Below are 17,858 nucleotides of genomic sequence, written 5' to 3' on the forward strand. Positions count from 1 at the left end.
GATATTTTCATATTGTTATTATTAATTATTTTATAAAAAATCGCAAGAATTCATTGGAGAAATTATTTGTAGAAATTCCTAATATAGCCTTGGAAGGAACCCTTTTAAAACATCAGTTGACAAAAGTAATCGGAATGATTCCTGCAGAATATGTTTGACAAATTTCTTGGAATATAATATTATAAATTTCTGCGTGAAATCTTCCTTAGCCACGATCACTGGGTTTGACGGTGCCAAAGTAGAAGGTGCACCATAATAATATCCGTCTGTGAAACATATCACCTTCTTAATACTTTGGCGCACCTCTAACGATTCATGATTTGGAGGAATTAGTGAAGAAATAAATAAAAAAAAGGTTTGCAGAAGAATTCCTGGTTGGTAAATGGCTGGGCATGGCGTACCATTGGTACCTCGCGTATCTGCATGAATAAAATAGACCCCTTTGTGTGGTCCTTAGCATCTTGCCCAGCAACTCCTATCCCTACCTCCTCATGTTACTGGCCGGGGTACGAGTAATCTTAGGGAAGATCTGGTAACCAACCCCGGTGGGAACTTTGGTCGTATGCTGACAGGGAAGGGGGGGGTTTGCTTTTGCAAACCTGGAGCGTTTGTACTCCATGTTAAGAGCGGCTCACAACAACGTCTGTTCCCCATGTCAGGGGCGGCTGATCATCGTCCGAGTGCCAGAGAATGATTCTAAGCTAAACTGCGCACTATGGTCCTCCGAACATTTAGAGGGAATGGTCCTCCGGAAATCTATAGGGGGTTGGTGTTAGACCCTGCAAGCCAGCCATAAAAAAATCAAGGAACGAATAATCAACGAGAGAATGAGAACAAGGACTATCGGCGAAGACCACAGTGACGTAAAGCAGGGCTGCCCAACCTTTTTGGCTCTTTTTAGACATAAATGGTTGGTGCGTTCTCAAGAATAGATCAATATGAATGAAATTAGCGATGCAAGCAAAAGTAAAAATCAGTCCGGCCCGCAGGCCAAATCATGTTTTGGACTTAATTGCGTCGGTAGCAAAGAGGTTGATATAAATTTTAAATTTGCAACTTGGATTAGACAAATATACTACCAAGCTTTCATTTGAGACCAATTTTATTCATAACGGTCTATTCTTGTGAACGCACCAACCATTTATGTCGAAAAAGAGCCAAAAAGGTTGGGCAGGCCTGACGTAAAGGGACTAGCGATTAGAAGCGCGGTACGTGGAACTGTAAATCTCTCAACTTCATCGGAAGCACACGCATACTCGCCGACGTATTAAAGGACCGTGGGTTCAGCATCGTAGCGTTGCAGGAAATGTGTTGGAAGGGATCAATGGTGCGAACTATAGAAGTAACCTTACCACACACGAGCTGGGAACAGCTTTTATAGTGATGGGTGATATGCAGAGGCGCGTGATCGGGTGGTGGCCGATCAAGGAGAGAATGTGCAAGTTGAGGCTCAAAGACCGGTTCTTCACTTCAGCGTAATAAACGTGCACAGCCCTCACTCCGGAAACACTGATGAAGATAAAGACACTTTTTACGCGCAGCTCGAACGCGAGTACGACAGCTGCCCAAGCCACGACGACAAAATCATCATAGGAGATCTAAACGCTCATGTTGCCATGAGGAAGAATTCAGACCGATTATTGAAAAGTTCAGCGCATACCGGCTGACGAACGAAAACGGCTTACGATTAATTGATTTCGCCGCCTCCAAAAATATGGCCATTCGTAGCACCTACTTCCAGCACAGCCTTCCATACCGATACACCTGGAGACCACCACAGCAGACTTCTATGACCACGTTCTGATTGATGGACGGCACTTCTCCAACATTATCGACGTCAGGACCTATCGTGGCGCTAACATCGTCTCTGACCACTATCTGGTGATGGTTAAACTGCGCCCAAAACTCTCCGTCATCAACAACGTACGGTACCGAAGGCAGCCCCGGTACGACCTAGAGCGGCTCAAGCAACCGAATGTCGCTGCGGCATCCGCGCAGCACCTCGAGGCTGTATCACCGGAAGAGGGTGAGCTGGATGAAGCCCCTCTTGAGGACTGCTGGAGAACAGTGAAGGCAGCCATCAACAATGCAGCTGAGAGCAACGTCGGGTACGTGGGACGGCGTCGACGGAACGATTGGTTCGACGAAGAATGTAGGCAGATTTTGGAGGAGAAGAACGCAGCGCGGGTGGTCATGCTGCAGCAAGGGACCCGGCATAACGTGGAGCGTTTAAGACGGAAACGGCAACAGCAGACCCGCCTCTTTCGGGAGAAAAAACGCCGCCTTAAGGAGACGGAGTATGAGGAGATGGAACAGCTGTGCCGGTCTCCAGTCTCAACACGTCACTTCTATCAAAAGCTCAACGCATCCCGCAACGGCTTCGTGCCGCGAGCCGAGATGTGCAGGGATAAGGATGGGAGCATTTTGACGGACGAGCGTGAGGTGGAAGCAGCACTTCGACGAACATCTGAATGGCGCTGAGAGCACAGGCAATAAAGGTCGGGACAACGCAGGAAATGCCTTCGTCGGTACTGCGGAGGATGGAAAACAATCAGCCCCACTTTGAGGAAGGTTAAGGATGCCATTCACCAGCTGAAAAACAATAAAGCTGCTGGTAAGAATGGTATCGGAGCTGAACTCATAAAGATGGGCCCGGAGAGGCTGGCCACTTGTCTGCACCGGCTGATAGGCACAATCTGGGAAACTGAATAGCTACCGGAGGAATGGAAGGAAGGGGTGATATGCCCCATCTGCAAGAAAAGCGACAAGTTAGATTGTGAGAACTTTCGAGCGTTCATCGTTCTAAATGCGGCCTACAAAGTATTATCCCAAATCATCTTCCGTCGTCTGTCACCTATAGTAAGCGAGTTCATGGGAACTTATCAAGCCGGCTTCGTTGACGGCCGATCCACAACGGACCAAATCTTTACTGTACAGCAAATCCTCCAAAAATGTCGTGAATACCAGATCCCAACGCATCACCTTTTCATCGATTTCAAGACGGCATACGTTAGTATCGATCGCGTAGAGCTATAGAAAATCATGGACGAGAACAGCTTTCCCGGGAAGCTCACGAGACTGATAAGAGCGACGATGGAAGGTGTGCAAAATTGTGTGAAGGTTTCAGGCGAACATTCCAGTTCGTTTGGATCCCGCCGGAGACTACGACAAGGTGATGAATTTTCGTGCCTGTTTTTCACCATTGCGCTATGAGGTGTTATTCGGAGAGCCGGGCTCAACAGCCGGGGTACGATTTTTACGAGATCCAGTCAATTTGTTTGCTTCGCGGATGATATGGACACTGTCGGCCGAACATTTGAAAAGGTGGCAGACCTGTACACCAGCCTGAAATGCGAGGCAGCAAAGGTTGGACTGGTGGTGAATGCGTCCAAGGAGAAGGACTTGCAAGCAGTTGGAGTCTTTGAACGTCGGGTTCTTAGGAAGATCTTTGGCGGTGTGCAGGAAAACGGTGTGGCGGTGAAGAATGAACCACGAGCTCGCCCAACTCTACGGCGAACCCAGTATCCAGAAGGTGGCCAAAGCTGGAAGGATACGATGGGCAGGGCATGTTGCAAGAATGCCGGACAGCAACCCTGTAAAGATGGTGTTCGTTTCGGAGCCGGTTGGTACAAAAAGGCGTGGAGAGCAACGAGCTAGGTGGGCGGATCAAGTGCGTATCGATTTGGCGAGCGTGGGGCAGAACCGAGTTCGTTTCGGAGCCGGTTGGTACAAGAAGGCGTGGAGAGCAACGAGCTAGGTGGGCGGATCAAGTGCGTATCGATTTGGCGAGCGTGGGGCAGAACCGAGTTCGTTTCGGAGCCGGTTGGTACAAGAAGGCGTGGAGCGCAACGAGCTAGGTGGGCGGATCAAGTGCGTATCGATTTGGCGAGCGTGGGGCAGAACCGAGGATGGAGAGATGCGGCCACGAACCGAGTAGTGTGGCGTGAAATTGTTGATTCAGTGTTATCTGTTTAGATGTTTACTAAATAAATGAAATGAAATGAGAAAAAATCCTGCAGGATATTTTTAATAAATCCCTGGAGTATCTTTTATAAAGATTATTTTCATAAAATACTGTAGGGTAAATCTCTAAAGAAGTTTATGAGAGAATATTTTGAAAAACTCCCACAGATTCCCAAAACAAATCCCAAATCAGTTCGCTAAAAACGCCATAGGAATGTTAGAAATATCTATGAAATTATTTGAAAGAAATCACATGATGATTCTTTAAAACAAACATATGAGAGTAAACTTTGAAAAAACTTCTTTAGCAATAGTACCTGGGCATTATTTGAGGAACATTTGGTGGAAGATTCATTGGTAGTGTCTTGGAGGAATCGTGGAGACATTTCAATTGATTTTCATCGGGGATTCTTTTGAGATTCATTGAGTGATTACTGAAGGAATCTGTGTAAGCATTCCTTGATGAATTTCTGTAAGAATTCCTATAGGAATTCCTTAACAAAATTTAATTATTTTGTAGAGCGTTTTTTTAACAGTGTGCAATTTTACGATCCGAATTATTTATCGGCGTGAAAATACAAAATCGGCGGCGTATTGCTGATCGGCGTATGGCGTGCCGCCGATGCCTCATTCGGCGTCGACGTGACGTAAAATGGATCGGCGGCGAAAGCGTGGCGTGACGGCGTACAGGTCTACTGCCAACTTGTTACGTAGTAATAGTTCATAGGTTAACTATCTTTCGCTCTATTATACAATAATGGATCAAAAATCTCGGGAATCTCTTAACTATCGTTATGTTATCGATGGCCTCAAAGAGGTTGAGATTGATTATTTATTTTTGTGTAACCCTTCTACATTCCACATCTTATTATATTTAAATTCCCTCTCAAATTGCCTTAAAATCCATTATGCCCCATTATGACCTCTCTCTTACACCAGCAGATTATATGTTTCGGAAGAAGCCGAAGAGTGTCCAATTTAGTGTTTAGGACAAAATTTAGATTATCGCTGCAGTCCACGTTTTGGATTGCATTTAGGTCCCATAACAACTGTGCAAAATTTCAGCTCGATCGGTGAAACTATATTTTAGCGCCAGCCGTTCAAAGTTTGTATGGAATTTACTATGGGAAGAATTACTTTTCCAAAGAAAAATTGCCAGGGGACGCCCATAAAAATTCTGAGTACAGACCTCAATAGGTATTTTTACGATGAAGAGTATTGCCGAAGACCGCGACACAATCCGACACTTGTGAAAAAAGTTATTCAATGAAAACCTATTGGTAAGGCGACGTTAATTACCACGTGAAGGAATAACAATAATAACAAAATTGGGCAAAATTTCCGATTAGTATATGCTTGATAACTTTTTCACAAGCATCGGATTGCTTTGTGGTCTTCGGTATCGTTGTTCATCGTAGAAATACCTATCGAGATCTGTGTCAGAATTTTTATTACTTAGATTCATAGATTAGGACAATGGACGACCTCTGGCAAAAGTAAGTTTTCCCCTAGGTTTTCCCATAGTAAATCCCATACAAACGGCTGGCACTAAAATATAGTTGCAACGATCGAGCTGAAATTTTGCACAGTTGTTATGGGACCCAAATGCAATAAAAAAGTGGACTGGAGCGAGAATCTAAATTTTTCATATCTTTTGGTAAAATGTGGTGAGTGCCAGAGACCAAACTACTTTAGTTGGCAGTGGGAACAAGAATGAAAAAATTTATTTCTACTTTCTATATACAGCTTATCATAGCCTACTATGAATACTAATTGTTGCATTACTTCCGACACTCCTCCTCGACATTATACCGTTTTGATTCATATTACGGACACTTAAGGCCTCAGTGAAGTATAACCCAGCTTGGACCATACAAAATAAATCATTCTGTATGAATTTTTAGCGTTATCGAGCGTCGGAAGCCCTTAACTTTCGGATGGTGGGTAAAGAATACGCATTCGCAACTTGAATAATTTAAAATAAATCAAAACGTGTGGCCTTTTCATGATTCTTATTCCGGACGCTCCCTCATTTTTGCCTCATATTCCGGACGCTTTGATTCGAATTACGGACAGCTCATGATAATCATTAATGGAACAGTCAAATCATCAATTGAAATCGTTCAACCACTTAAGAGACGTCTAAGGTAGTTGAGCATTATAAATTTGCAATGATATTTATGGAAAAAACCTAATAAAACGAGCCTCGAAAATGAGAACTTTTGGACGGCGAAAATTGTAACATTTCGTGTGAAATGTTTCCCATACAAACGAGAGTGTCTGGAATTTGAAGCTGTCCGTAATATGAATCAAAACGGTAGTTCAATACTCCTAACGTATCCCTTAATAGACCAATCCAGTTGTCTGCGTAGTAGTGCAATGTTGACAAAATTTTCTTTGTTTGCTGTGAGAACTGTCACAACATTGCTTTTGTTTACTGTAAGAATCAAAATATAACAGAATTGCAGCAAAACAACCACTTCCTTGTTGGCTTGCCGTTGACCGAAAGCTCAATGACGTCAAACAAACATCGATACGTTTTCATTCTGAGGAAATCGACTTGTGTAAGATTGATTGTGCGTTGGTGTTCGTGGCAGTTTGCTTGGGGACCTCTATGTCTTCAATCGTAGATGATGCAGCGGTTTCGTCAGTATGTCAGCCAACATGAACTCGGTAGGGCAATACTTCAGAATGATTTGCTGCTGCTCTTGAAGATCACGAACAAAGAAGCATTTCGTGGCTATATGCTTCGACCTCTTCTCTATCTTGCCGTTTTCGACCAGACGAATACAGCTTTGATTGTCTTCGAATATGGTAACTGGCGAAGAAACGTTGACACCTAGATCGATCATCAGCTTCTTGAGCCAGCTGAGCTCTTGGCACGCCTCGGTTAAGGCAACGAGCTCCGCCTCCGTTGATGACAGCGCCACACAAGTTTGTTTCCTTGATGCCCAACTGACGACGCCACCTCCCAGTCGTATTAGGAAACCGGAATTGGACTTCCTATCGCGATGGTTGCCAGCCCAATCGGCGTATGTCTCGAGCCCGGCAGCTGTGGATCCTAAAATCAATTTGTGATTACTAGTCGATTTCAAGTACGTGAGCACTCTCTTGGCCTCGTGCCAGTCCAGTTGTGTCGGGCAGCTTGATTTTTGAGCCAGAATGGAAACGCTCACAGCTATGTCAGGCCGAGTATTAACTGCTACATACAGCAGACCGCCGATGAGACTCAGGTATTGAGTGTTGTTCGGCAAACGTAGTTCATGCTCCTCCTCCTTCTGCTGCAGGTAGCCAGGATCCAAGGGTATTTTCGAAGGCTTGGCGTTTTCTAGACCGAACCGTTCTGCGAGCTTCAGGATGTACCGTTCTTGATTAAGCTGGAATCCGTTACCATCCCTCTCGAATTCGATTCCTAGGAAATGTTTAACATCTCCTAGTGCTGTCACGTTGAAATGTTGCTTCAACGCCTGGTGAATAGCCTTGAACTCCTCCTCTGTCCTGCAAACGACTAACATGTCGTCGACATAGAGTAGAACGTACGTGTAACTGTTTCCTTTCCTCCGCACGTACAGACAGGGATCTGCCGATGATGGGTTGAATCCCATTTGCCGCAAAACTGCATCGATGCTCTGATTCCACACACGTGCGGATTGCTTGAGCCCGTATATGCTTCGTTTCAGTAAGCATACTGTGTTCGGCCCTCCCATGGAGTATCCTTCCGGTTGCCTCATGTAGATGGTTTCATCCAACTTCCCATGAAGGTATGCGGTTTTGACGTCCATGTGCTTCACAAACATCTGACGACGGCTTGCCACCGTGAGTAGCGTCCTGAGGGTCACCTGCTTAGCAACTGGTGCGAAGACCTCGTCGAAGTCCACGCCGTATTTCTGATTGAACCCTTGTGCACAATCTTGCTTTGTGCCGCACGATGTTTTCTCTTTCGTCTTCCTTCGTTTTGAAGATCCACTTGCAGCCGATCGCTTTTCGGCCCGGAGGTAGCTCGACCAGCTCCCACGTGTTGTTCTCGATCTGAGCTCGATATTCATCGTCCATTGCTTGCTTCCACAGTTTCGCTTCAGGTCCCCTCAATGCTTCGGACGGAGTACGTGGATCACCATCGGTTGATGGTTGACGCCTGGCTGCTAGTGCTTGTTGACGGTCACTAGCTACGGGTCCAGGAAGGTCGATGGCGCTTCCTGCGTCCACGTAGACATCAGACTCGGGTTGGTTGTCTGAAAATCGATCGGAAGAGAGTCCTCTACTCGGAAAGAAAAAATCTTTTAACTTGCCTGGCAGGTAGCGCTCCCGTCCGCTGCGCCTCAACGCCTGTGACTCGGGCGGATTTGAAGATGATCGCGGAGGGAGCGCAGAGTTTGTCACGTCACGAATTGGATCTAGAAATTCTTCATCTTCAGAGCTTGATTGATGTTCTTCCACAGGCACTATTCCATCTTCGACGTCGATTGCTTCTGTTCGTACCGGTTTGGGATCCTCATGTACCGGAAACGGATCGCCCAGGTCTAGTCGTACGACTTTTCGCTCCGGGGCTGCAACCTGCATGCTGTTGGAAGACGATGGTTTCTCTCCTGCTTCACTCACGAAGGTAACATCTCGACTCTTGATGATTTTCTTCGATTTCGGATCCCACAGACGATATGCTTTTGTATCCTCGTCAAATCCAGTGAGAATACATTCGAATGCCTTCGCATCCCACTTTTTGCGCTTCGGCTTCGGAACGTGTACCATTACCTTCGAACCGAAAACACGAACGTGCGCCAGATTTGGTTTCCTACCGCTCCAAACTTCCTCTGGGGTCGCCGAGTGTCCTTTGATAGGAGACCTATTGATGAGGTAGACTGCTGTCGCTGTAGCTTCTGCCCAAAACACTTTCGGGAGATTCGCTTCGAAAAGCATACATCGCGCCCGTTCGACGATAGTTCTGTTGACTCGCTCCGCCAGACCATTCTGCTCAGGAGTGTAGTCCGCCGTTGTTTGATGACGGATTCTCAAACGCTTCAAATGGTCCTCCAGTTTCCGATTCGTGAATTCTTTACCGTTATCGGTGCGTATCGTCTTCAATTTCTTCCCAGAGTGTCGCTCAGCCATGCAACGGAAATTTTCAAAAGCTTCATATACATTCTGCGCGGATTTCTCTTCCAGGAAATATACGAAGATTCGACGGGACTTGTCATCTGTGAAGGTCAAGTAGTAGCGGCTGCCACCCAACGATTGGACCTCCATCGGCCCGCAGATATCCGAATGGACCACCTCCAGTACATTCGACGCTCGTGAACCGCATTTGCTAAAAGGTAAACGTGTCTGCTTACCCATAGAACAAACCTTGCACTTGTCGTTGCTCCTGGGCGGCTCTGCATATTCAATTCCAGAAACCAAGCCACGTTTCATCCGATGTAAGCTGTCGTAGTTGATGTGACCAAGTCTCTTGTGCCACAGAGCTGCAGTTTCATTCGATGCACATGCCAGTGCTCTTGAAGACTGAACCAGGTCCAACTTGAACAGGTCACGCTTCCTACTACCAGTCGCAATTAACTCACCGCTCGGATTGATGACTTGGACGCCATCCTTGTTGAATGTTACCGTGTGTCCTCGTTGCACTATTTGGCTCACCGAAAGCAAATTCGATGACAAATCGGGAATCACTTGCACCTCATCCACCGTAATCGCAGGGTCGTTCGGGCAGCATGCGGGTTTCAATTTCATGCTTCCTTTGGCAACAATCTTCATCGCGCCGCGGTTTGCGGCAATAACCTTGCCGCCGCACTTGCGAAACTCCTCCAGATGCTGCGCTGACTTCGTAAAATGATTGGATACTCCCGAGTCGAAATACCAATCGTTATCATCCTCTTCAACCGCTGACATCACCGTGCACCAGGCATTTCCGTCGCTTTTCTTCGGCTCTCTTGTCGAGCACTCTCTTGCAATGTGGCCGAATTTGTGACAGCGCCTGCATTTCGGACCTTTGCTTGATGATGAATTCGGTTTTTCACTTTGCTTGATTGGTTTCCGGCCATGCTTGTTGCTAGCGAATGCGGCCCCTGACATTGGCACTCTGATCTCCTGCAGCAGTTTTGTCTTGATGACGTCACCGGTAATCGCTGCTCCGGAGTTTTCAAGAGCCATGATCATCGGCCGATATTCTTCAGGTAAACCGGCCAGCAAAAGTGTTCCTATCCACTCGTCGGTGATCTCGAAGCCAATTCCACTTCCACGCAGTTGGTGTGCGGTTGCTATGATGTCGTTAACAAACGTCTCCATGGAGTTGCTGGTTGCCAAGGAGGTTGTGATGAGTTTTCTCAACAGGCCGACTTTCCGGGTCAATCCAGAGTCCTCGAACGCTGCTTCCAACTTCGACCACGTGTCCCGTGCTGATTTGGCTTCCCTCACATGCACGTAGTTAACCGGATCGAGCAAAAGGATGATTTTCGCTCGCGCTCTCCGGTCCTTCAATGCGTCTGCCACCGGAAGGGTCCCGTCTGCGTTCGGCGTTGGCTTCACGACTTCCCACAAATCTTCCAGTTCCAGGAACGTTTGTACCGCGAATTTCCACGTCGACCAGTTTTCGCGGCCGCGCAGAAGTTCGATTGACGGTAGGCTAGCTGAACCATGGATGGAATGGATCCTATTCTGGACTGCGTCTCCTTCGCCTCGCTGAGAATTTTCCGCCGGGTTGGCCATCTTGAAGGACTTGAGAACTTTTCTTGAATCTTGAATAAAATTCTTCTAACTATCTGAACTCTCTGGAGCCCATGGGGCTCTGCACTACTTCCGACAATATCACCTTATCCCAGGCTAGTGTTCATGGGGGTCTTAGTGGATCCAAAAAGGTACATGGAAAACAAATAAGATTCCAACTTTCGCCAGAAAACCCGGGTGATTGAAATACTGAATGCAGTACTAACAAACGCTATTGTGTTATTTATTAGCTTTTTATTTATCATTATTTTACAATTTTGCACTTACATGTTACTTAAACGTTAAGTGTCTTTTCCCTACTGCTTACGTTATTTGCATAGAAGAAATCATCAAATATGTTTTATTTAAAATTTGTCTGAAAATTACAGAACCAAACTAACAGTCTAGATTTTTTTTTGCAGATTTAGTAGTTGTTGCGGTTTGTTGTTTGAAATCTTTCGTTACAGATTAACTGATTTTTACTACTTGTTAAAACATGTATCGAGTTTCGTTAAGAGTTACCATAAAATTAACGTGATGATTTCACAATTTCCAATTATTTACATCTTCCACAAGCTATGCTTAGGAGATAAATTTTAAAAAGTTTTTCAGGAGAAAGTCGTGTGCACTTTGTTCTTGTGAGATAGACGCTTGTTAAGTGAAACACTGTTTGATTCCGTGCAGTGTTCTAGGCGAATTATTTGATTGCCTCGATCGGATGGCAGTATTAGAGAAGAATAGTACAGATTCGGAAACTAATTTACATATTGCTTGGCGGCCCTCGAGGCCGATGACCGTGCAAACCGGAATGCCTCGATCCGGGGCGACTGTGTACTATCGCATAATGGTCAGAATCGATGGGTAGGGATCGATTCGAGTGTATCGTGCTGCCCCCACTGGTGTAGCCCTTGTTGTGACCGCCGTCACGACCATGCAGCGAATAGCGCGATCCGTACTGCGAACCATGCCAGCTTCGATAAGGATCGTATTCTTCAATTATGGAGGGCTCCTTCTCGATGATCTGTGCGAGGAATAAACAGGATTAAGTGATTTCACATGTACATACACGGAGCAATATATTTACCTCTGTTCTTGCACAGCTGCAGCTCATTGCTGTGCACAGGAAGATGTTCATCAACAGCATAATGAGGAACAAAACGGCTAGAGCAATCGTCAGCCACAGCAGCCAATGTGGTCTGATGCCACTGTCATCACAAAGCGGTCCAAGAGCTGAGAATACAAACAAAATGATTAAAACATAACATTGAACCTAAATTAATCAACACCCTGAAGAAACCGCTAGTTCATGAAGCATACTACTACCAGATCAGAGAGACTGGACTAAATTATATTTTAGCGCTTTAAAGATGCGTGAAGAACTTCAATTCTGAATTTTCCTATGCTGTTTTAATGCAATTGTATCGTCAGATAGATAAGTTCCATTATGACAGCAAATAATGCAAATATTTTGAAATTTAGGCTGCTTGGGGTACATTTTCCCGAAACTATTAAAAACACTTGGTCCAGTCTGTCTGGACACCGACCATTTAACTTTAGTATAATCAACATGCCATTTTTCTGGAAGCACTGATGATGAGTACGATTGCTGCCCAAACCACGATGTCAAGATCATCATAGTAGATTTGAACGCTCAGGTTTGCCACACCAACAATTGGAAAGTTCGGCGCCCACCGGCTGACGAACAAGAACGCGTGCTAGAATATTCGTAGCACCTATTTCCAGCATAGCCTCTCGTATCGGTGGAGGCCACCTCAGCAGACAGAATCGCTACTCAACCACGTTTTCGTCGATGACGGCAGTGAATGTGGATCCGTACGTGTTCAGAACCATGATGCAACGCTGCATAGATTAAGGAATCTTCCCGGATGTATGGAAGCGACAGAAATTGGTGCTACTAACAAAGTCTACTATATACGACGGACAAATTGTTGAAGAGGTTGATTCCTAATATGCTAGTACCGTATACGGAAGGTGCGGACGGCCTGATCAATAGTCAGTTTGGATTCAGGAAAGGTAAATCTACTCTGGATGCTATCCAGTCAGTCGTTCAGACAGCTGAGGTGGCAATCGAGTATAAAAGAAGCGGCATCCGTTACTGCGCGGTTGCTACTCTGGCTGTAAAGAATGCTTTCAATAGCACTAATTTGGAAGCGATAGCCCACGCCTCAAGGTACCGGTGCAGTTGTGTAAGCTACTAGAAAGCTATTTTAATGGTAGAATTCTACTGTATAACACAGAGGAGGCAGAAAAGCGTTCGAATTAGCGCGGAAGTACCTCAAGGTTCAATCCTGGGTCCGAAGTTATGGAATGCAATGTACGATGACGTACTGAGGCTGCCCCTTCCGACGGTTGTTAAAATTGTTGGCTTCGCCGACGACATCGCCCTAATGGGCTATGGCGAATCGATGGAGGAAGTAGAGTTGACAACAGCGCACTCTATCTCGATGGTTGAGGAATGGATGAAGCTCATGAAACTAGGACTGGTCCGTCACAAGACCGAGGTGGTGGTGGTCAACAACTGCAAGTCCGAGTAGCGGGCGCTTATCTTGGTAGGTGATTGTACCATAGAGTCCAAGCTATTCCCTAGGCATCTTGGGGTAATGATGGATGACAAAATGAGCTTCGCTTCCTTTCGAGGATGATATCTAACAGCTCTGCTGTAATTGCCAGCAGACGCAAGCTCCTGGCAAGCGTGGCGCTATCCATACTAAGGTATGGAGGATCAATCTGGTCAAAAGCGCTTAGAACGAGCAGAAAGCGGTTGGAAAGCACGTATAGGAACATGGGCTCATCATCAAGTCAGATGTTCAATGCTTCAACCAAAGAGTCACCCGAGGAGTTTGCAACGCGTGTAAGAATACAACGCTCAGAGGTAGGCAGCAGAAATAAGATAACTCCACTAAAGGTAGATGGACCCCCATCGACTAATACCAAATGTATATAAATAAAACCATGGGGAAGTGAACTTCCACTCACATTATGCTAGAATTGCAGTGCCTATGGCGCGCCGATCAAGAGTTGGCTGCAAAGGATTAGCCCTGCCGAGACTGGTCCCTTATCACATTGTTTAAGTCGGCTAGGAGAAACAGTTTGCCTAAGCTACTTCATCTATATGAGTTAAGTGCTATATGCACTGGCTCCTCCCCGAAGATATTCCGTAAGGTGGTTCCGAGGAGATGAGTATCAGAAGCCAAGGGTAGTGTCTGTGAACTCTGTACCCCACTTCAGCAATTCAGCGAGAATCGCTCTTGAACAGTGCATGGGCTGGTTTTAGTGGGTTGTCGTTGGTCCGGCATCCCCACACAGGCGTCTGTGTGCAGATTTCCCCCATTGTAAAAAAAACCTGACATTTGAGAACAGCGTGTTTCGATTATAAGGCCTAAAGCGCGTACGGGTTACTCTGAATCTAGACGACAACACGCTAGTTGCTGCAATATCGCGAGTGTGCAACGATTCTTTGTGCTACGCCCAGAGAACTGGCTTGTCTACTTGTGGAGCGTATCAACTGTATATGTTTAGAACAGCGATGCAATGCTGCATAGATCAGGGAATCTTCGCGGATGTATGGAAGCGAGTAAGCGACAGAAATTGTGCAAAAGGGCGTTCGAAATGCCGCAAGAGTACCTCAAGGTTCAATCCTTGACCAGATGTTATGGAATGCGATGTACGATGACGTACTGAGAAGAAGAAGATGTTGAGAATTGAATGAGGTCTAGGAAACTGGGATTGGAACATCATAAGACTGAGCTTGTAATCGCAAATCTGAGCAACGGGCGCTTTACTTGGTAAGGGGTCATGCACAAATTACGTCACGCTCCAGGGGGGGGGAGGGGGTCAAGCCAAGCGTGACAAGCCTTACAAAAATTTTGAAGGGCTCATACAAAAAGTGTGACAAAGGGGGAGGGGTCGAAAAAGTTGAAATTTAGCGTGACATAATTTGTGTACCATCCCTAAGTGATTGCACCATAGAGTCCAAGTGATCCCATAAGTATCTTGGGGTAATGATTTTTGGCAAATATAGCTTCACTAGCCACGTGGAATATGGCTGTAAAAGGCATCTATGATTATAAGGGCTTTAGGACATTTCGTCGAATGACATTTGGTCGAATGACATTTGGTCGAAAGTACATTTGGTCGAAAGAATATTTGGTCGAAAGGACATTTGGTCGAATGGACATTTGGTCGGGGTTCTGCTAAACCGCACCAAGTGCCATTTTTTCCCAAATTGAGTTTTTTACAAGATGACCTAGTGGTAGCTCACTAGATTACCACTCAGAAGGCACGAGTTCGAATCCCGATGAAACTTTTTTCTGTTGTTCTATCCGATGGTAAAGGAAATCAAACAACTTTTAGATTCTGTGATTATTTTTATATTGCAGTAAAACATCAGCAGGTTAATGTACAGCTGAAATGATGATCATTCCTGGTGAACACTGCAAGCATTGGACTGTGAACTTGATCAGCAAAAGTGCATCAAATGGGAGCAACTTGGTGCGCTTTGGCAGAGCAAATTCATGGTTTTCTCTGATCACTAAAATCTATGTATGAACACGTGAGGATCTTGATTCAATACAAACGAATCCTTCCCATAAATACTTGTGACATGGATTCCAACATGCATGGTGATGTTAAATATCATTTGTCTCCAATTTTACTAGTGTTGTTGAAAACTATGAAACACATTCAACCATACCGAACCAAGAACCATATTTTTCAATTTTTGTTCAGCCAGAGCGAACTGAGTGCTTCATATGTTTTAATAAAATCCAACTACAGCGATAATGTATGATGATTTACTTGTATATTTAATTTCGGTTTATTTCTTGGATACTGTTAATCGCATGTGAGCGATAAAAAAAATAAAATTAATCGTCCGCGATAAACTAGTACACGACAAGACTTTAAAGTAGAATATCTCGGAATAAAGTTTTTGGCACTTGGTGCGGTTTAGCAGAACCCCGACCATTTGGTCGAATCGTTTTGGAACATATATTTTGGTCGAATGAAGTTTAGTTGAACGGAAATTTGGATGAAATCTTATTTTGAAATAGTTTATTGAAAGATCATTTGGTAAAATTGGATATTGTTTTCTGAATATTCATAAGATGGATAACACAAAATTGGTAAGATAACGTATTCTTTTGAATGGTCTGAATCATTAGCTGTTGTTGAATAAAACATGGGACATTTTATGTAGTTTTATTTTTAAATTATTCAAATGAACTTTTCAGAAGTAGTTTTTGTTTTGTACATTGACTGAAATATATCTAGTGAATTTATTATTCTTTGAAAATATCATCATTCTTTGAAAAACTGCTCAACAAGTTTTTTATTTTATTACTCAACGATGTGAGCTTGATGTTTTCATTATTTATCATTCTTTTGATATGTCATCTTTCTTCGTAATGAACTGCTGATCTTCATCTGATGGAAGCATTCGAAGAGAGTGATCGGGATCTTTCTTTGAATTCCGGGTCTTGCAGCTTACGGACGTGGGTAAGATTTTTGAATGCGGGAATCAGAATTGAAGTGGGCGGAAAAATTTTCTTTGTAGAAAACCTTTATGGCGAAGTGAATGTTAGGTGTCTGTAATTCTGCTTATGGTAATTTAGCGTATTGTGAATTCCAGCTTAAGAACATTCCTCAGGCAAATATATGGCTCTTCTGACAGTGTTGATGACCTCGAGTGAATAACAGAGTGTGTAGTAGAAGCTTTGAATTATTAAAAAATGAAAATTGTGCTAATTCTATGTGTCGGGTAAGGGAAGACAAGTTGACTGAGATGACAAAAGTTGGCTTGCTTTCATTTAAGTTCAGCTTATCTTGAATCGCAGATGATGTCTGAACGAATAAACAGCATGAAATGTTAAAAAACGCAAGAAGTTGATCAATATTTTGGGAGAGTGTCCCTTAAATTGAATAATAAAAAATTGTTAATCGCATACAGATTGTTGGTAAAATGGCTGATAATTGATCAATTTTCCAATCACTCTTGTATTAGCAAAAAAAAATCTACTCTCGACGTAAAGCTTTATTTCCATACTATTTAGATTCGATCACTATCCTCTCCACGAAATGTCGGTTCGAAAAAATATCATATGCTTTCTGTTGCAACTAAACCTTTTCGACCAAATGTCCATTCGACGAAATGTCCGTTCGACCAAATGTACTTTCGACCAAACGTCATTCGACTAAATGTCATTCGACCAAATGTCTTTCGACCAAATGTCATAGATTCGATTATAAGGGCACTTAACGTTCAGGGCGACTGAAAGCGATTGGCTCAGGACTGAGCCCAGTGGAGGAAAATTATCAATTCGGCGTAGATTCAACGTTGCGGATTGTAGAATAGAGGTAATAAACTATAGAGGAAGAATGTCGCTGGCGTCGCTGCAGGAACATCTTTTGCTGGCGGAGATAGGCGGGGCTATAAATGTCAACACGAAAAAGTATGCAGTTTGACACTTTTATACCCGACATGTTTCTGAGCGAGAACAAAGGGAACAGCAGCGACATTCGTCCTCTATAGTTTTCTATCTCTATTGATTGTAGTCCATCAATGTGCTGGGTTTTGGTGGGTTGACGGTGGTGTGTCATCCCTATCTTCTGTATGGTTGCAGTTTCCTCCCTTATTATCCCTTTAACGCTCATGGTGTCTGTAGAGCACCATCACTTCTCGACGAATTGAAGTTGTTGTTCAAAAGAACTAAATTATGGTATTACATAATCGAAATTGGTATGCTACCTAAAGCAAGTGTTGTTACTCACGTTTTGCATCTATTGGATCCAGCACAAACACTGTCGTAGCTGCTAATAGCATTCCTTCGTCCGTTTGCCCTATCGCTCGTCCAGACTTTGTGTAGGTGCTCAAATCCTGGGCGCACATACTATCGTCAATATCCGGACAAAGACCATTGCACTGATCGACGTCGCACTGGAAGTGAACTTCGGAACCTGGAATGAAAGTGTGTTATCAACAGAATAGGGCAGCCTTCCGATCGGTTCATCCGACGATACCTTCAGGAAACCGGAACATGGAATTCAACATGGCAGTTGCCGTTGTTCCATTGGCTGCAGTACGGAAGCGCGTCATGATGTATCTTCCACTGTTCATAACAGGACACCTGATATAAAAGTATACATATCAATATGAAATACAATCACATATAGCAAGTTTAGGC

General features: G+C 44.4%; 1 protein-coding gene across 3 annotated transcripts in view; it reads right to left on the reverse strand.

Annotated features, from left to right (window-relative positions):
- Positions 1-10,891: 10,891 nt before the first annotated feature.
- LOC5578143 overlaps positions 10,892-17,858 on the reverse strand; it is a 148,725-nt gene continuing 141,758 nt past the window's right edge. For all 3 annotated transcript variants that reach the window (XM_021849524.1, XM_021849519.1, XM_001663663.2), the window contains exons 6-9: positions 17,695-17,801; positions 17,446-17,631; positions 11,741-11,886; positions 10,892-11,677 (exon numbers count right to left, since the gene is read on the reverse strand). In XM_021849524.1, coding sequence (XP_021705216.1) covers positions 11,417-11,677; positions 11,741-11,886; positions 17,446-17,631; positions 17,695-17,801 — 700 coding nt within the window. In that variant the 3' untranslated portion in view covers positions 10,892-11,416. The remainder of the gene's footprint in view (positions 11,678-11,740; positions 11,887-17,445; positions 17,632-17,694; positions 17,802-17,858) is intronic.

This window comes from Aedes aegypti, chromosome 1 (assembly GCF_002204515.2).
Source record: "Aedes aegypti strain LVP_AGWG chromosome 1, AaegL5.0 Primary Assembly, whole genome shotgun sequence".
Lineage (NCBI taxonomy): Eukaryota > Metazoa > Arthropoda > Insecta > Diptera > Culicidae > Aedes > Aedes aegypti.